At 41.4% G+C, this 16,840-nt stretch overlaps 2 protein-coding genes across 5 annotated transcripts in view; one reads left to right on the top strand and one right to left on the bottom strand.

Moving 5' to 3' along the window:
* The window catches only part of TMEM104 (transmembrane protein 104), a 93,209-nt gene extending 86,273 nt beyond the window's left edge, over positions 1 to 6,936 (bottom strand). The window contains exons 1-2 of one of the 2 annotated variants that reach the window (XM_063120250.1): positions 6,859 to 6,936; positions 2,835 to 2,943 (exon numbers count right to left, since the gene is read on the bottom strand). In XM_063120250.1, coding sequence (XP_062976320.1) covers positions 2,835 to 2,879 — 45 coding nt within the window. In that variant the 5' untranslated portion in view covers positions 2,880 to 2,943; positions 6,859 to 6,936. Of the gene's footprint in view, positions 1 to 2,834; positions 2,944 to 4,637; positions 4,823 to 6,858 lie in introns of those variants that run through there. The other variant, XM_063120251.1, reaches the window with a different exon arrangement.
* Positions 6,937 to 7,297: 361 nt separating this feature from the next.
* On the top strand, positions 7,298 to 16,542 carry NAT9 (N-acetyltransferase 9 (putative)). Of its 3 annotated transcripts, none has more exons than XM_063120255.1 (8): positions 7,298 to 7,358; positions 8,837 to 8,894; positions 9,468 to 9,554; positions 12,687 to 12,796; positions 14,084 to 14,224; positions 14,984 to 15,043; positions 15,866 to 15,960; positions 16,060 to 16,146. In XM_063120255.1, exons 3-8 carry the CDS (start codon positions 9,478 to 9,480, stop codon positions 16,063 to 16,065), a joined length of 489 nt encoding a protein of 162 aa, XP_062976325.1. In that variant the 5' UTR covers positions 7,298 to 7,358; positions 8,837 to 8,894; positions 9,468 to 9,477; the 3' UTR covers positions 16,066 to 16,146. The 3 variants fall into 3 exon arrangements, with proteins under 3 accessions (XP_062976325.1, XP_062976322.1, XP_062976324.1); XM_063120252.1 differs by having other exon boundaries at positions 7,304 to 7,358; positions 16,056 to 16,542; XM_063120254.1 differs by lacking the exon at positions 7,298 to 7,358 and adding an exon at positions 8,408 to 8,432 and having other exon boundaries at positions 16,056 to 16,542.
* Positions 16,543 to 16,840: the final 298 nt, after the last annotated feature.

Genomic DNA, 16,840 nt, shown 5'->3' with positions numbered 1-16,840 from the left:
ATATAATAGGAGGAAGGACATAGTCCCCTGGTATGCCAGAAAAGAGCTTCGTGGGCTATATGTTCAGCTCTCTTTGCTCACAACTCTTTTTGCTGTGGTGGTCGTTTTTGCTTCTTTGTTCCCTTCTGCTTTTCTAAAAAGTTTAGATTCCTGATATTTCAATTAACTGTTGCTGTTATCTTCACAGAAAGAAGATAAAGTAAGCACACCATTTCAGCTTTTTTTTCCAGGAGTTCTACAATTAAAAAAAACAAAAACCTTTGTACCATGCATTGAAAAGTGTCTCTGCATCAAACATGCTTTAAACACACTTTAAAGAGGAGCCTTAACAATGGCTGTGCACATCTTTTTCTTCTGGCATAAAGCAGCCATTAAAAAAGAAGAAAGACTTTGACTGTTGTGGCAAGATTTAGGAAGTGCATGAAGTACTATATATTTTCCCTGCGCTGTAAGTAAATTAATCATGCTGCTCCATTTTTCAGCTCCTTGAATTTTTTAAATGTAGTTGAAATTGTTTTTAATGCTGTGTTTTAATTTTGTTTTTAGTACTTATTTTATTGAGAACTGCTGGAGATTTTATTATATGATATTATTATATTCCGTGGTATACAAATGTCACAAATTAATACATACTGGGGTACAGATCTGGAATTGCATCTTTTTGCCATGTATTCATATTATGTTTTATGTTAAATATCTGTCCTGAAGCTGATCCTATGCAAGAGTTTCTAGCTTGCTGGTCAGAAAAGACTTACACAATGTTGGATTATAGTTTCTAAGCATACAATGCCTATTGTCTCTGAAATCAAAGCTAAATATACTATTTTTAAAGGTGTTTTATTCTAGCTCTACTTGTAGAAGCCATTGTAAAAACAAACAAACTGAAAATGTTTTTCTTGGACACATACTAATCAAGGGAATATTAGTGGAAAGGCAATATTAAACAGGGTATTCCCCTAAAATGAAGATTTCAGTTAGTTAAAGACTTGAGGACTATTTTACTGCAACCCTGTTAATATGTCAACATGCTTGTCTGCACAAAACACTGGTCAAACATGGTTCAAACAATGTCTGAATTAGGTTATGGTTACTTTGCCTTTTGACATCTGAAAATTGGCAAAGGTTGTTCTATGCTACGCTTCCCCAACCCTCATGCTCTCCAGATTTTCTGGCTGGGGTTTATGGGAGTTAGTCCCACATATCTGGAGGACACTGGGTTGTGGAAAGCTGTTGTATATGTTCATATATGTAATTTTAATATGTAAACTGAAAAACTGATGGGTAATTTAGCAATAGTGTGAGAAATACGTCTGTAAGACATGGTGAATATCTACAACTTCTCCAGGATAAAACCTCATGAATAAACTGTTCAAGTTTATTTGTACGATTTGAGGTCTGCCTATATGCTTCCATACAGAGGGAATCTGGAAGCCCTATTTGCTAGACTAGACCATGAGAAAATATGCCACTTCACTAACACTAGAACAGTAAAGTATAATTTATTATTTACTATATTTATATACTACACTTCTCCTGAAAAGATCAGAATGATTTACACCTGGTTCCCAGGCAGGTTCCCAGGCAGCCTCCCATTCAGGGAGCTTGAAAGGTCAGACCTGCTTAGCTTCGCAGAAGAACTTCCTATGAGCAATCACTTTGAAAATTGCTTTGAAGATGCTATTTTATTTATTTATTTATTACATTTTTATACTGCCCAATAGCCGAAGCTCTCTGGGTGGTTCACAAAAATTAAAACCATGAAATGTATAATAAAACGACCAACAGTCTAAAAACACAAATACAAAATACAATATAAAAAGCTGTAGTCTTTCTATTTGTGGAAGGTTCTTTGTTCCAGTTAAGGTTTCCATCAAGACTGGAAGGGGCAAAGAGGCAATTTCCACAACTTCTTCAGTTCTCTTGAAGCCCCCCTACCAGCTCCCTCACTGTTCTGGAGCTAACCCTCTGGAATAGATTTGGGGTGGAAGGTGAGTCAGGGGGCAGCAGAGGGAAGAAGGGAAAATGACCTCCCCTTCTGTTCATGGAAGGCTTCATTGGATCAAAGAGACTTCGCAGAATGGAAGGACACTGTTGGATACAACCTGCCACACCTAATTTTTATTTAACAACCCTATCCACCACCCAAATCACTTACTTCTGCTTCTGATCTTTAGGCCTCTTTCCCCATTTGTTATTGATTTTATCTGTACAGCTCCCTGAGACCTCAATGATATAGGGTGGGATACAAACATTTAAATAAATAAATAAATAAAATATTGTATATGACATTTATGTACTTTGAGCATTCACTAGTGCATTTGGCAAAGTATATAAAAAATTAAGACATTTTGGTTTTTATTTGTTTTTTTAAGACATGCAAGGAACATTAGGTCCAAGCTTTAGAGCAGCCTTCTCCAACCTCTTGCCTTCTAGAAGTGTTGGGACACCCATCATCTCCAGTCATTCGCCATGGTGGCCTGGGGATAATGGGAGTTCTTGTGGGAAAAGGCTGGCTGGGGATGGGTGCGTTAGAACATGTGTGGGTGAAAAGATCAAGCACATGTACATTAGTTAAGTGCAGTTTTCAGAATTTTCCAGACATATTTTAACACAAGTGTAAAACACAATTTTAACACAAGCCAGTGATTCAGGATCAAAACAAGAGAAAAATAATAAAAACATGCTCTAATGCTCCACTCTTTACATTATCTTGCTCTCTAAGACACAGGAAATGCAGTAACTAAATTGCCCTGCATAAAAGGACGGTTTTGCAGACAAACATCTGGCTAAATATGAACCTGCAGCAAGAGATTATACAAATGCTAAATACTCACATAAGGAGAGTAGAGCTCCCCCGTATCAGTAATGCCTCCAGCCATGTTGAAGGGGATGGAAGGGCCTGAGAAAGAGAAGTCAGCCCCTTTTGATCCTGTCACTGTTAACCTAAAAAAACAGATGTGCCATTTACTAGAGTCAAATCAGCAGCCTTTAATACAGTTTATCATTGTGCATTAATGCAAGTATACTAGCATAATATTGCTGCAGCCTTTCCTGGAAACAAAAGTAAACAAACTCCCCCATATCAGCTAATACTTGCATTTCAACCCAGAATTCTTTCCTCTATTGGCCAGTAACACAATTCTCACTAAATGAAATAGCTTTTTGTTGACTCTCTGAACACAAGGTTACTAAGTCAAATCTAACTTGAAGGGTAAGCACAATAAAATACACTATTATTTGGAAGTGCTGATTGTAAGCTCCATTGAGTACTATTTTTCTTTGTAGAAAGGCAGGGAACAAACCAAATAAATAACCAAGTTCAAAGTAAACTTGCCTAGGATTGGGCTTCAAGTTTTCAGAACTTTCTAGAAACAAAGGGTTGAATCCAATACATTGTATCCAATGTTAGTCTAATATACAGTATTTCTTTGATTGTAAGACGCCATCGATTGTAAGACGCACACTAATTTCAGTACCACCAACAGAAAAAAAAAACCTAAGTCACTTCCACGATTCTAAGACGCACCCCGTTTTTAGAGATGTTTATATGGGAAAAAAAGTGTGTCTTAGAATTGAAGAAACACGGTAAGTCCCATTCATTTCAATAAAGGTAGAACTAATATGGATACAGCCCACTGACTGATAGTTACTGAAAATAATAGTGTTTCTCCATGAAATGGAAAGAAAAAAAATCCATGCTGTTCAGTTGGTAGAGTCATTAATCATTCCCTCCAACAGGCACTCCACTACCTGAGTTCACTATCAGTTTGGAAGAAAAATAAGGCCACTCAAAAATAAGGCAATGACTTCTACACAGTTGTACATAGGTTTGCAAATTAAAGGAAAAGTACATTTTAAAGACACACCCAGAGGACCTGACAGGAACCCTTGAGTTCATAGAATATTGACATCAGTTGAATCTACAGAGAAAGGGGGGAAGGGAGGGTCAAGGGGGACTGGGGAAGAAGAAGCATCTAAAAAAAACGCCAGGCAACTCATGTGAGTCTATCCATCAAGACTATAACAGAGAACATGTTTGAGGCACCTAAAGTTTGTGCATCAGTTGCGGGGTGGGGGGAATGAAGGACAGGGGAATTGACCAGTTCAAGACATTGACAGCTTATAGTAAGTTTCCTGCAATGGGAGTTGGGAAGTAGAATGGAAAGAACAAACAGGGAGATGGTGTCCCATTTCCAGAATTTTGCCTCCTATTATATATCCATAGAATATTCAGATTTGGGGCTGGCATTTCTCTAGCTCTATATAGTACAGAAGGATAAGGCCTGGAGAGGGGGAATAAAAAGTATACTTTATACCCTTACCGGCTCCTGAAATTCAACCCCACCCCAAACGAGGTCTGAGCAGCACTACAAGGTTTGTGATATAGCCTGTCTGGAGCCATGAACAGGAGCACTCAACCCAGGGTAAGCAGGTGGAAATATACTTCAACTTTTTGTTGCAAGTACCACTTGTATTTATAATTTGATGACAGAACAGATTGCAGAACTTAAGTAGTTTGATGACATAAAAATAAAAGTACAAGATCACCCATATAAATTTAGTGGATGACCATGGTGAGGCCCTTGCCCATAATAAATATTGCACATGACTTAGGCTGCAATCCTATACATCCTTACCTGGGAGTAAGTCCTTTGAATTCAACTCAATAAGGTTTGCTTCTGAGTAGACATCCATAGGAACACACTGTTACTGTGCCACTTATAATACAAAACTTCAGAATTCAAACAACTCCTCCACCCCATGGTTCCCTATTACACATTAAAGTAGTCTTTGGACCTGTTCAGAAGATACCTTAAACCCTGCTGGTTAAGACTTTTGGTTAAGCAGCAGGGTTTAAGATGTCTTGTGAGATTCATTTTGCTAACCCCTGCTCACTCACTACCCACAGTCAGACCATCTTCAGTAGGGTTAGTGGCTCCAGCCTGTGGCTTAAAGTGTTGTGTGCGACAGCACAGCTTGTGGTTAGTGCTAACCCTAGAAAACCACAGTTTCGGTAACCACAGAGCCTGAAGTGTAATCTGAACAGTCCCAATAATTCAATGTACTTGGTACCTAGCCATAATTCAATTTGAAGAGATGATAACTGTAGGCTTTAATAACACATTTGTTCAGCTTTAAAAAAAAATGCTACTAAGCCAAGCATTTTTTAATTAAAATTCTCTTACTATAATGTATTTTGTTTAATTTCTATAAATATTATTTTTATCTACCTGAATTTGATTTCAAACCACAGGACACATGCTTTTATCTCTAAACAATATTCAGCTAACCAATACAGTTTAACCCTGCCTAGGCTTTTTTCAAAACTATCTCCACCCAAATAGAATGATAGTATATTAGTGGAACACAGTTTTAAAAAGGTAATAAAAATCAGCCTCAAAGTCTACATAGAACTATTACAATGAGGATGACATAAGTTATAGTTATAAACTCCTAGTTCACATACTAAGTTTTTTCCATGTGTGTGTGTTAACTGACCCTAAAATTCTCATCTAATATATAACCAATTCCACTGAGCTAAGGTAGAACCAGAATTTAATGCAAGAGGAAAAGTACAACTACCATAACTGGCACTCCTTGTGCTTAAATACACAAATCACTGATTCCCAGGCTACAACTTTTATGAATAACTAGTCTCCCTCTGCTTGAAGCAGATTGATTTCAACTCTTTATTGGAGGAAGACTTCTTCGTTCCTACTCATGTTTGCATATTAGGTCAGTAACTGGACTGTTCCAGGGGAAACCTGATTGGATGACTACTGGAATTAAATTTATATGCAATTACTACCCCAAAGAGAAAATATCAGCAAGTCTCATTTGAAGACAGCATGAGACAGGAGACTGCAAGGAACATGATGGACAAAGCAAATTCTAAAGAAAGGAAGATATTTGGAGCCAATGCCATTCCAGAAAAACCCAATTCAAATATAAATGACAAAATAATTCCACAGACTTAATTACCCAATTAAGCAAGCTAAAGGGTGATGTGGAGATTCCAACAGCTGCTAACTGCTATAAGTACAAAAGAAAGGGCTATCAAATATTCCTGCTTTCTTGAAGTAGGATTACAAAGGTGTGAACCTGCCTTGAGTTGCTTTTCAGTAGATTCTTACACAGTAAAATCTGCCCCCATGCTAAACCTGCAATAGGACAGTCATTCATTTTACTTTGTCCAAGAAAGATTGAATGGAAACTACAAGTCATAATATATTTCTTAATCTTTAAGGTGCCTCTCTCTTGTTCTTTTTGTTTTCCTACTGCACCTAACACAGCTCTTCTGGAATACTGGGGGCTTCGGACCTATTCCTCTCACCAAATGAGGAGAGCTACTTTCACAGTGATCACATAAACCAGCCTTCCCCAGCCTGCTGGACTACAACTGCAAGCATCCACAGGCTTGGTGGGAGTTGTAGTCCAATACATTTGGACAGCACCACGTTGGGGAAGGCTGCCCTACAAATACATACATACACTTTGAACTGATACAAGCGACCATCTAATCACAATCTGCACGTGATACGTAGTAAAACCTTCCTCCTCACAGCTCGACAGGATGATGGAGACAACCGGGGGCACTTTGGACGTCTGCACGGCCTCCTTCAGGGAGCCTCCCGGGAACAGAACCTCCTTAGAGGCGAGCTGCAAAACCCTCCTTCGGCAACCCGAATGTCTCCGGCTTTCCCTTCAGGCGTGCCACGTCCCCCGGTCTCACCCCTTCGCCGAGCCGCTGCCTCCACGGAGTCCCTTCCCTTGGCCATGCCCCGCTCTCCACAGTCCCCAAGCCACTGCGCTCGAGCTCCACCCTCTGCCCCCCTTCCTATCCTGCGAAGCCTTTACCAGCTATACCGACGAACCCGGCGGAGTCCCCGGCAATGCTCGGCCCAACGGCTCCAAGCCGGCTTCCCTCATACAGCTGTGAGGAAGTGGGGGGCGGGGAGGGAGAGAGAAAAAGGGGAGGAATCATCTAAGGCGCATGCGTACAAGCGGAGGGGTCACTACCAAAGCCAACAGCGACGACCCGCACCTGTCCAAGCCACTGCCTACGTTGATTGGGCCTTCTCTCGGGGCACGTGAGGACGGGGCGGGGAAACACAGACCGGGATGAGACTCAGCGGCCGCCGTAGTGCAGCTGGGAAAGGGGACGTTTATAATTGCGCGTGCGCGGCCTCTGTTGGGCTAGTTGCAAGATAAGGGTCGCGTTTGGAAGTTGTCCTTAGGGGATCTCAGGTAGCAGCTAGTGCTGGATTGCACGACAGAAGGAAGGTGGGCTTCGCTTATTGGGGAGGATGGGCTTTAGTGGCCTTTGTACGCCTTCCTTCAAGAATAGTAAGCTTGACGTAAGTCCCATTGAACTTTGTGGAGCTTATTTCCGAGAAGACGTTCTTGGGCAGGGTTGATAGCTCTTTCTCCTGCCTTAACTTTTCCCATATCCGAGGGCCTGGGCCTAGAAACGACCATGAGTGCGAGCTCTCAGGGGGTGCTTTAGCTTCCCTTGCCCCGCCTCCACATTCTCCTGTCTCCTGTAAAAGAGCGATTTGTTATTTATTTATTTAAGGATTTTTATGCCGCCATTCAGCCAAAAAAGGCTCTCACGGCGGCTTACAAAAGTATTTCTTGACAGTCCCTGCCCACAGGCTTACAATCTAAAAGACATGACACAAAAAGAAAGGGGATTGGGAGGGAGGAGGAGGAGGAGGGGGAAAAGGAAAGCATATGTTATGATCTCCACCACTTGGTCAGCTTCTCCCTAGGCTTCACGGAGGATCTGTACTCTGATATAAAAATGAATATTGTGTCTTTTCCAAAATAATACTGATTTTAGGATCCTGATTTACTTTCTGAGGCTTTCAACATTTAGGGTTGGCTTCAAAGAGGATGCATGCTTTCTGGGGTGTTGGCTTATTACAGAAAGAACAACAATTCTTTCTTTATTATGATTTTAATTCTTCAATTCTTCATTAGGGTTTTAATTATTGTGAACCGCCCAGAGAGCTTCGGCAATTGGGCGGTATAAAAATGTAATAAATAAATAAATAAACAAAATGAATTTTTCAAAAACTTTGACTTCCTTTGGATTTCAAGTCAATAAAATAATCAGTTTGGGTTTGTTGAAGCGGGGGAGATGAACATGTGTTTCGTTCTCGATTTTGCTTTTTAAATTGTTGGATGTGATGACACCTGATGAATTAATAGCCAATAGGATTTTTTTTTAAATTTTTTTAAAGGAAGTAGTGCCATGCAGTATATAAGCAGGTTGTGGAACTCATTTCCAAACTGTCAGGATGCAATCCTATGGGGATAGTTGGTAGCCTCTGAAGTCGGAGGCTGCTGAGTGTCCAATGCAGGGTGGCTAGAGCATGGAGGTGATCCTTGCTTCAGTGCTCCAGCTGCCCTGCATTTTCCCTAGGCAGGTAATTTCACCCATCTAGCTGCAGGTCTTCTGAGTGGGAGGAAGGAGGCAAGGTGCACATAGGGAGCTGCATAATGCAGCTTTACCAGTCTCCTCCCTTCCCCCAGGACCACCCCCTTTCACCTGTCTCCACATTCCATTTCTAGGATGAAGACGTAGCCAGTGCAAAGAAAACTGCCGGCTACAACGGGGAGGAGCAGTTACTGGGCTCTGAGTTCAGAGCCCTAGTTCTGACCTTATATCTCAGAAGCTAAACAATCCTATGCCCCCTGAGTTTGTCTAGTTGACATAGGATTGCTCCCTCTATGTAGTTGCATTCAGGTTTCAATTCAGGATATACATTCTTACTTTGTACACTGTATAGTATTTTTTTCTTACATTTATATTCTTTCTTTCCTCCAACAGGCCTAAGGTGGTCTACATGATCCTCCTTCCCATTTTATCTTCACAACAGCTCTGTGAGGTAGGTTAGGCTTAGAGTCTGGGACTGACACAAAATCACCCAGTGAGCTTCATGGCTAAGTAGAGACTAGACCTGAGTCTCCTGTGTCCCAATCTAACACTCTAACCACTTCCACACTGGCTCTCATATATTGAGAGTGAAATACCACAAATCAGGGGTGATCAACTTGTGGCCCTTCAGGGATTTTGATCTACAGCTCCTGTCGGCCCTAGCCAACATAGTAAGCCGTGAGAGGAGTTGAGGACAAAACATCTGGAGTGCCACAAATTGTTCTCTCCTGCCATAAATGGTTCTTTGAAGTAGCCAGTTCTTTGAAGTATAGTGAATACAGAATACTGAGCTACATGACTCATTGAACTGACCCAATTGTGGCCTTCTCTGTAATTGCTTCATAATTCTACATTGAATTCATACGCATACACCCATAAGAGTCAGTTTTTCTTTAGTTAAAAACACTTGCAAGGAAATAATGTATTCAGTAAACAGCTTGCAGTGTGCTTCTGCTGCTTTCAAATATCATCTGTAATTATTTTGGTTAAACTTTCTGTGCCTCTAACATTCCTGTTGTTTCAGGCTTGGGACTATGAGAATTAACCAGAATACTGCATTGCAAGGAAATAAAGTAACCCTGGTACCGTACACCTCTCTTCATGTGCCCAGGTATGAAACAGATATCATTTTATTTATTTATTTATATTTATTTATTTATTTATTTGTTCTATATATATTATTTATTCTATATTTATTCTATCTATACCGCCCAATAGCCGAGGCTCTCTGGGCGGTTCACAAAATCCCTATATAGTAGGGATGTGCTCCGCTCCGATTAGGAGCGTAGAAGCAGTAGCGGATTGGCCTGCTCCGCCTTACCCAGAGGCGGAGTAGGAGCGGACCGCGGACCCCCTAGAAGCAAGGCGAAGAGAAGCGACCATTTTTCGGAGCTCCGAGTTCAGGCGGAGCGCTCCGGTCGCCATCTTGAAAACATTTCGCCATAGGATTGCATTGCGGCAAATAATCGCGCATAGCTACGTTGTTTTTGAAGCTATCGTTCTGGAAATTCTTGTGCACAGAGAGTCGTGGATGGGGGTCATTTTGAGACCACTCTCAACTTTCTGCGTTGTCTGGGTCGCGGGCTATATTTTTGTGAAAATTGGGTCAACCGCGCGGCTCAAACTGCGTTTTCGGCTTTTCGCCCATAGGATTGCATTGAGGGAAAGAATCGGGGATAACTGGGGGGGGGGGTTTAAGCTATCGTTCTGGAAATTCTTGTGCACAGAGAGTCGTGGATGGGGGTCATTTTGAGACCACTCTCAACTTTCTGCATCGTACGGGTCGCGGGCTATATTTTTGTGAAAATCGGGTCAACCGCGCGGCTCAAACTGCGTTTTCGGCTTTTCGCCCATAGGATTGCATTGAGGGAAAGAATCGGGGATAACTGGGGGTGGGTTTAAGCTATCGTTCTGGAAATTCTTGTGCACAGAGAGTCGTGGATGGGGGTCATTTTGAGACCACTCTCAACTTTCTGCATCGTACGGGTCGCGGGCTAGACGTTTTTAAAAAATCGGCGGGAAAAATACCTTTTTCAAAGGGCTGAGGGGCAGAGTCAGCTCCCGGTCATGATGATCCCAAAGTTGGAGGAGGGCATAGGCAAAACAGGTAACTTGGGATTCTGGGAAACTTCTCTTTCTTCATCTGAACGGGCTTTTCCCCGTGTTTTTTAACACAGTAGCCCCACCAAATGCACAAACACAACCTGAAATCATATACTAAGCCAAGAATAAGAGATAGAAACACAGCACTGCTCCCCACCCTAACCTTGGTGAACAACTGAATCGATGTGGTGCAAGGGGATGAGCTCCCCTAGGGCATCTCATCGTGGACGTGCCCCCACTCTCTCCTGCACTGGAAGGCCATTAGAGCCTTCCAAAGAGAGTAAAACGGTGGAGCAATGCCTATCATGAGTTGAAGTGAATGGTCACTTTTCAGTGGTGGAGCAATGCCTGTTCTGAGTCGAAGTGAGCGTTTTACTTCTTCTCAGAGCTGTGGCTGTCAGTGTCTTGAACTGGCAGCTACTTCCCCCTCCCCCGGGCACGTCCCCCTATTGCTGGTAAAAGACAGATATAGCCTTTTAAAAAAAGTTCTTCTTGTTGTTTATTGAGCAACACTGCTGCTTTTAATTCCACCCCTCCTTTGTTTATTGATTGATTTATTCCATTTTATATGCATTACTGGCTTATCCTTGGCTCACTTCCTTATGCCCCCAGAAATGCCAGCTGCATGCCTGCCTGCCTTCCCTCCCTCCTCCCCTGCCCACCTCGCAGGGATGGTGTGTGTGGGGTGCCCGATTTTCAAAAATTCGCCAAAAATCAGGGGATGATGGGATTGCTTTGAAACTTGGCATGCGTGTGTATATCCCCATGAGGTGTCATGGTGCCAAACATGAGGTTTCTAACTTGAACAGAAAAAAAGTTGTATAATTTTTTAGCTTTCAATGCAAGCCTATGGGGGGGGGGGGAAACGGAGCTCCGGATCCGGATCCGGAGCTCCGGGCGGAGCGGAGCGGAAGTGGGCAGAGCGGGGGTGGGGCGGAGCGGCCCGATCCGGAAAATGGCGGATCTGCAAGTGAAGCGGAGCGGGGGGTCTGTGCACACCCCTACTATATAGGTTTGAGAACTCTGGTGTGAAACCATTTTATTTTACAAGTCCAGGGAAATAAAATGTTTGTAATATTAAAAAAATAATTCCGTTTCCGTTCAAAATGGAATACACAGGAATAGATTATTTGTGCTATTCAGGCTGAAGTTGCCTGCAACTTCTCTGATCTGCAAGTGTTAACAGGCTAATTCATTGAATTTAATGGAATATGGATGTAAAAGTTATAGGGCATTAGGAGAAAAAGACATATTTTTTTCATAGGTGTTTATTAGGGCATACTTTTTAGCTCATCTTAAATGCTAGGCCAATGAACAACTACAAATATGCCAGGTTTGAAACATGTTCAGGTGGACAAAAATATCATTATGCATGTGGAATAAAAAGTTAGTGCTAATGTTAATCTTTTGTCAGGCCCAGCAAGGAATCATCTGATAGTGGTGCTGTTTGGTACTTGTTCGTCCACTTGGGGAATGATTCATAATCACTAAAGCATGTAGGTTAATCATTTGCATGTTTATTCAGATGTAAACTCCATTGAGTTCAGTGGGGTTCTCTCCTAAATTATGGTATATAGGATTTCAGCGTTGATCTTAAAATCGGGGAAGTATTTGGAAATTTTAAATCATAAGCAGTAAGTGCACTATTTTGGGGGATTATGGATTAGAAATCAATGTATTTATTGTCTGCTGATAATATGCCTTATGACAAGAGACGCATGTGTGGAAGGATGGCCTGGAGCTCCCATTATCAGGCATAGAATCTGTTTTGCCCACAGTGCAACATTGTCCCCAGGTGCATCCTTGTTCCTTTTATCATAGAAGTGAATGGCAACCGATTGTGCACCAATGGAAAGGGGGCTAAGCCTGGCTGAAACTAGCTATTAAGAATCAAATCTCTTCCTGACTGCATAATGCCTATCCCGGGTTGTGTTCATGGTCATGCTAGAGTGTGATAGAAGAGTAGGAAAAAGTCCTGGGGCCTGGCTTTTTAATTGTTTAGATGGTAAGGTATTAGTAAGCCTGTACCAGATGTCCCAAGCCTCTGAAGTGGATTGTTGATAGGGATTTTGTTTAACTTTCCAGCAACATATTCATGGGTGATATTCTGGATTATTTTCTCTCTGGATTTTCTCATCAGGTACCATGAATGGATGAAGTCTGAAGAGCTGCAGCGTCTGACTGCATCTGAGCCACTAAGCCTTGAACAGGAATATGAAATGCAGTGCAGTTGGCGGGAAGATGCAGACAGTGAGGCTTTTGAGTATTTGTCGATGGGATAGTGAGCACATACATCATATATTTCACATGAAGATTAATTCACTTAAAGAACTGCCACAGCAGACTGCTTTGAATTAGTTCTGTTCATGGTGTTCACCTGGTAGCCTGGTTATATATGTTTGGCCCCAATCCCACCCAGGTTTTCTATGGGTCTTGGAGGACTCTGCAAAGGGAGGAGTCTTGTCTCTTGCTTTGTGCTTGTCTTTCAATAGATACCGAAACAGCAAGAGGCTCACTTCTTTGCATCTCTTTAAAGCCCACTATAAGGGGATATGAGATGTGCATGTGTTTATTAAACATATTTGCCAGTTTGTCTTTTATAAAGGGTGGGTGGGGTGGCAGCACGCAGGATAACTTTTAACACCAAAAGGAGCGTGGCGGGGGGGGGGGAGTCTGCCCACTCCCCATTTTCCCCTCAGCCTGTCTCTGGTACCAGAAGTGATCCAGTACGGAAAAATGTTGTAAAGTAATAAAGCTCAGGGAGGGAATAGGTTTTGTTCCCATACTCTTCCGCTCCATTTAGTGTAAAGAAAGATTAAACCTGCACCTCTACTTTATAACTGAACTGCCAAGTGCATGTTTAATAAACATGTGCATCTGGTTTGGCCCAGGTTTAACAGGTAATATTGAAACCCTTCACAAGTTTTCAGTGTTTCCCAAAGGGTTTGAGAAAGGGGAGAAGAGGGTCATAGTTGCACCTAGGATGAAGTGAGAGATTTCTCATATCAAGTTCCATCATTATTATTATTATTATTATTATTATTATTTATTTATATAGCACCATCAATGTACATGGTGCTGTACAGATAACACAGTAAATAGCAAGACCCTGCCGCATAGGCTTACAATCTAATAAGTTGTAGTAAACAATAAAGAGGGAAGGAGAATGCAAACAGGCACAGGGAAGTGTAAACAGGCACCGGGTAGGGTGAAGCTAACAGTATAGAGTCAGAACAAACTCAATATTTGAAGGCTATAGGGAAAAGAAAAGTTTTTAGCTGAGTTTTAAAAGCAGTGATTGAGTTTGTAGTTCCATGCAAGGTAAAGAGAACTCAAAGGAGGGTTGTTGTTGTTTTTACTTTGCGCTGAGCATGAGCAAGACAGTTCCCAAAACCAAAGATGTGGATGTCACCGGTAGCGATGTTAGATGACCGTGGTTTTATACCCGATACTTCTTCTTTCATTGGCATCTTGTTTCTTCTTTCAAATGATTTTTAATATTCCCCATTGGATCTACTGCTTTTTTTATTTTCCCAGAATGCACGTTTATTGTGCTGGATACAGATAAGTGGTCTAGGAAGACAGCTACAGAGCAAGACTGCATGGTGGGAGATGTGAACTTGTTTCTCACAGATTCTGAAGATCCAACGGTGGGAGAGATTGAAATCATGATTGCAGGTAACCAAATAGTTCTAATATTGTTGCCCCTCCTGTTATTCAGTGATGAATCTTTAATAAGAGTTATTTCAAAATAATATCTATCAGTCATCAGCAACATGGATCTGTGGCTGGTGCTAGCCAAAAATCAAATGGGTTATGTCCAGGCATCCTATGCACGTGTTTCTGGCACTACAGTACCAACCTGGCCTACAGGTTATTTGCCAGTTCTGAATTTCTAAACGTGAAGCTGTTTTAGATATGTATCAAAGGAAGCTGATGTTTACTTATTTATTTATTGTGTGACCCAGCCCTCTGTCTATTTCCAGGGGGGCCTGAAGACTGAATTTAGTTTCACAGAATCTCTCAGGTATGGAGTTGAGCCAAAATACCAACATATTCTAAGTTAAAGCTCTTATTGCCAGAAACAGCCTAAGGACAGCTTTTTAGAATGGGGGAAATGTTTAAAAGCTAGGAAACCATCAAACGATCCGACAGTGGACGGAAGAGCAGAAATCACTTGGTGACATGGTGAATTTACATGGCCATCTGAGGAACCTTTAGGTCCAAATTTGACCCTGGCCTTGAGATTCAACACCACTGATCTATTTGTTTTACCTATCCTTTCAAGAAATGTTCTGTATAAATATCAGAGCTGCGCCCTCTCCTAGTCTACCAAAGTGCCCAGAACTAAGAAAATAGTAGGGAGAATTAGAGACTCCTAATCTAGATGAACCCAGAAACAGGAAAATGTACTTTTTACTATTTGTTCTCTTTCAGAGGGCAGCTGTCGTGGCAAAGGGTTTGGCAAGGAAGCCACTCTGATCATGATGTCATATGGTGAGAATGACTACAGTAGGAGGATGCAATAGAGTAATGCTACACTCTTAGCTGCCGCTGCATATCTATGGAGGGGGGATAGGCAAGGGAATATAGGAATTTGCATGGTCCAAAATGGCAGAATGAGACGTGTAACATAGAATTCAAAAACCCCACAATGATTTTTTTAAAAGTTCCAGTGTATTGGCAACTTATTCAAAAGGCTTAAAATCAGAAGAAGGGGGATCTGTTTCTGTGTGGTGCTTCGTTGGCTATTCAGACCTATTCTTAGGCTACCTTCTATTCCTTCCCCATGTTTGTGACTCCACAGACAATTCCCCTTCCCTGTTTTAGAGCCTAGCCTCTGTTCCTTTCCCTGCCAAAAAAATATGGAAGTACATTTTCCACGTTTTGTATTCTTAAAATGGCAAACAAAACAAACCTTGTCCATAATATGTACTAATCTGTTGTGATTTACATTCTTCTATTCTAATGGCAATATCTGGGTTTCAGTTCATACTTTGAAATTCTGCCCCAGATTTTTAAAATACCTCACTGAGAATGATTTTGTTTATACCAGGAACAACGGAATCTTATTTTCCAAGCACAGTTGGAACATAAGAAACAGCCTGATACTGAGTCAAACCGTTGTTCCAGCTAGCCCACTATTGCCTATACTGTCCAGAGTATTAGCCAAGTTTCTTTTTCCAGCCCTACCTGGAGATGCCAGGGATTGAACATGGGCATTTTTGTATGCAAAGCATTTATTATACCACTAAGCTGCTGCCCTTCCTGAAATGAAAATAATAAGGGTAGAGATTATTTCTGATATCCTTGTTGTAGGAATGACACATCTTGGACTCACCACCTTTGAAGCTAAAATTGGATTGGAAAATGAAGCCAGTATCGGCATGTTCAAAAAGATTCATTTTAAAGAGGTGTAGTAATTCTCATGTGATGTGATGAAACTATCTTTATTTGAAGCTATATTGGTTCCAGAGCATGAAGTTAATTTGGATTATCTTCTGTCTAGGTAGGAGTAAATAATATCTTCCGAGAAGTGACTCTGAGAATGATTGTGGATGAACAAGAGAGGCAGTGGCTGCTTGAGCAAACCAGCCATGTCGATGAAAAGAATTACAATGTCATGAAGCTGCAGAATCAGGTTTGTGACAGTTGACATCACTGAGCTCCTTTTATCTAAACACTGGAAGAATTGACTCTCTTCATCCAAACTCTCAATCACGGCCTGGCTCAGGAGCAGTAATGACATCTGGAGTAGAAAATGTTGCGGGGTGTCTACTGGATCAGAATTCAAACTGCCCAACATATTTTGTTTACATCTTTAAAACGTCCAACATCGCATGTGACTACAATAAACTGCATCATCACAGTGAAAAAAGAATCTTCAGCATCGAAGCTGGGTGTTATCTATAGTTGCTGCTAACACAAATGCCAGAGTATGACAATATTGCTTATGGGACTTCTTTTATTAAAGTCTTCCACCCCCAACATGCAAACACTCTGGAGAACTGATTGAAATATGTCTGAATTTCAATGAAATGAAGCCAGGGGAAAGTCAGCCTCTCTATTATGAACTGATGATTATGTTGTCTGATAGGAATATGTTCCAGATAGATACCTCAATAAGGAGCTAAACAACAACAAAAGGTTTATTGTTCACAAAAGCAATTGTTGCAAAAAGTACCATTTTTTATGTTTTATTAAGACAAAAGTTGAGAACAGGAAATGTGAAATGAAATTGGTATAACTTACAACTCATTTGGCCATCCATCTCTTTCTTCTGTGTGTGCGTGT

This window comes from Elgaria multicarinata, chromosome 3 (assembly GCF_023053635.1).
Source record: "Elgaria multicarinata webbii isolate HBS135686 ecotype San Diego chromosome 3, rElgMul1.1.pri, whole genome shotgun sequence".
In the NCBI taxonomy this organism is placed as follows: Eukaryota; Metazoa; Chordata; class Lepidosauria; order Squamata; family Anguidae; genus Elgaria; species Elgaria multicarinata.
The sequence above is the reverse complement of the archived record's forward strand: the minus strand, read 5'-3'. Positions and strand labels throughout refer to the sequence as shown.

What these genes read in the sequence shown, in the direction of transcription:
- NAT9 (XM_063120252.1), top strand. Translation starts at nt 9,478, where the DNA reads ATGAGAATTAACCAGAATACTGCATTGCAAGGAAATAAAGTAACCCTG. An exon ending in GATTGAAATCATGATTGCAG is followed by an intron (nt 14,225 to 14,983) that starts GTAACCAAATAG and finishes GTTCTCTTTCAG; the next exon opens with AGGGCAGCTGTCGTGGCAAA. An exon ending in TCTGATCATGATGTCATATG is followed by an intron (nt 15,044 to 15,865) that starts GTGAGAATGACT and finishes TCCTTGTTGTAG; the next exon opens with GAATGACACATCTTGGACTC.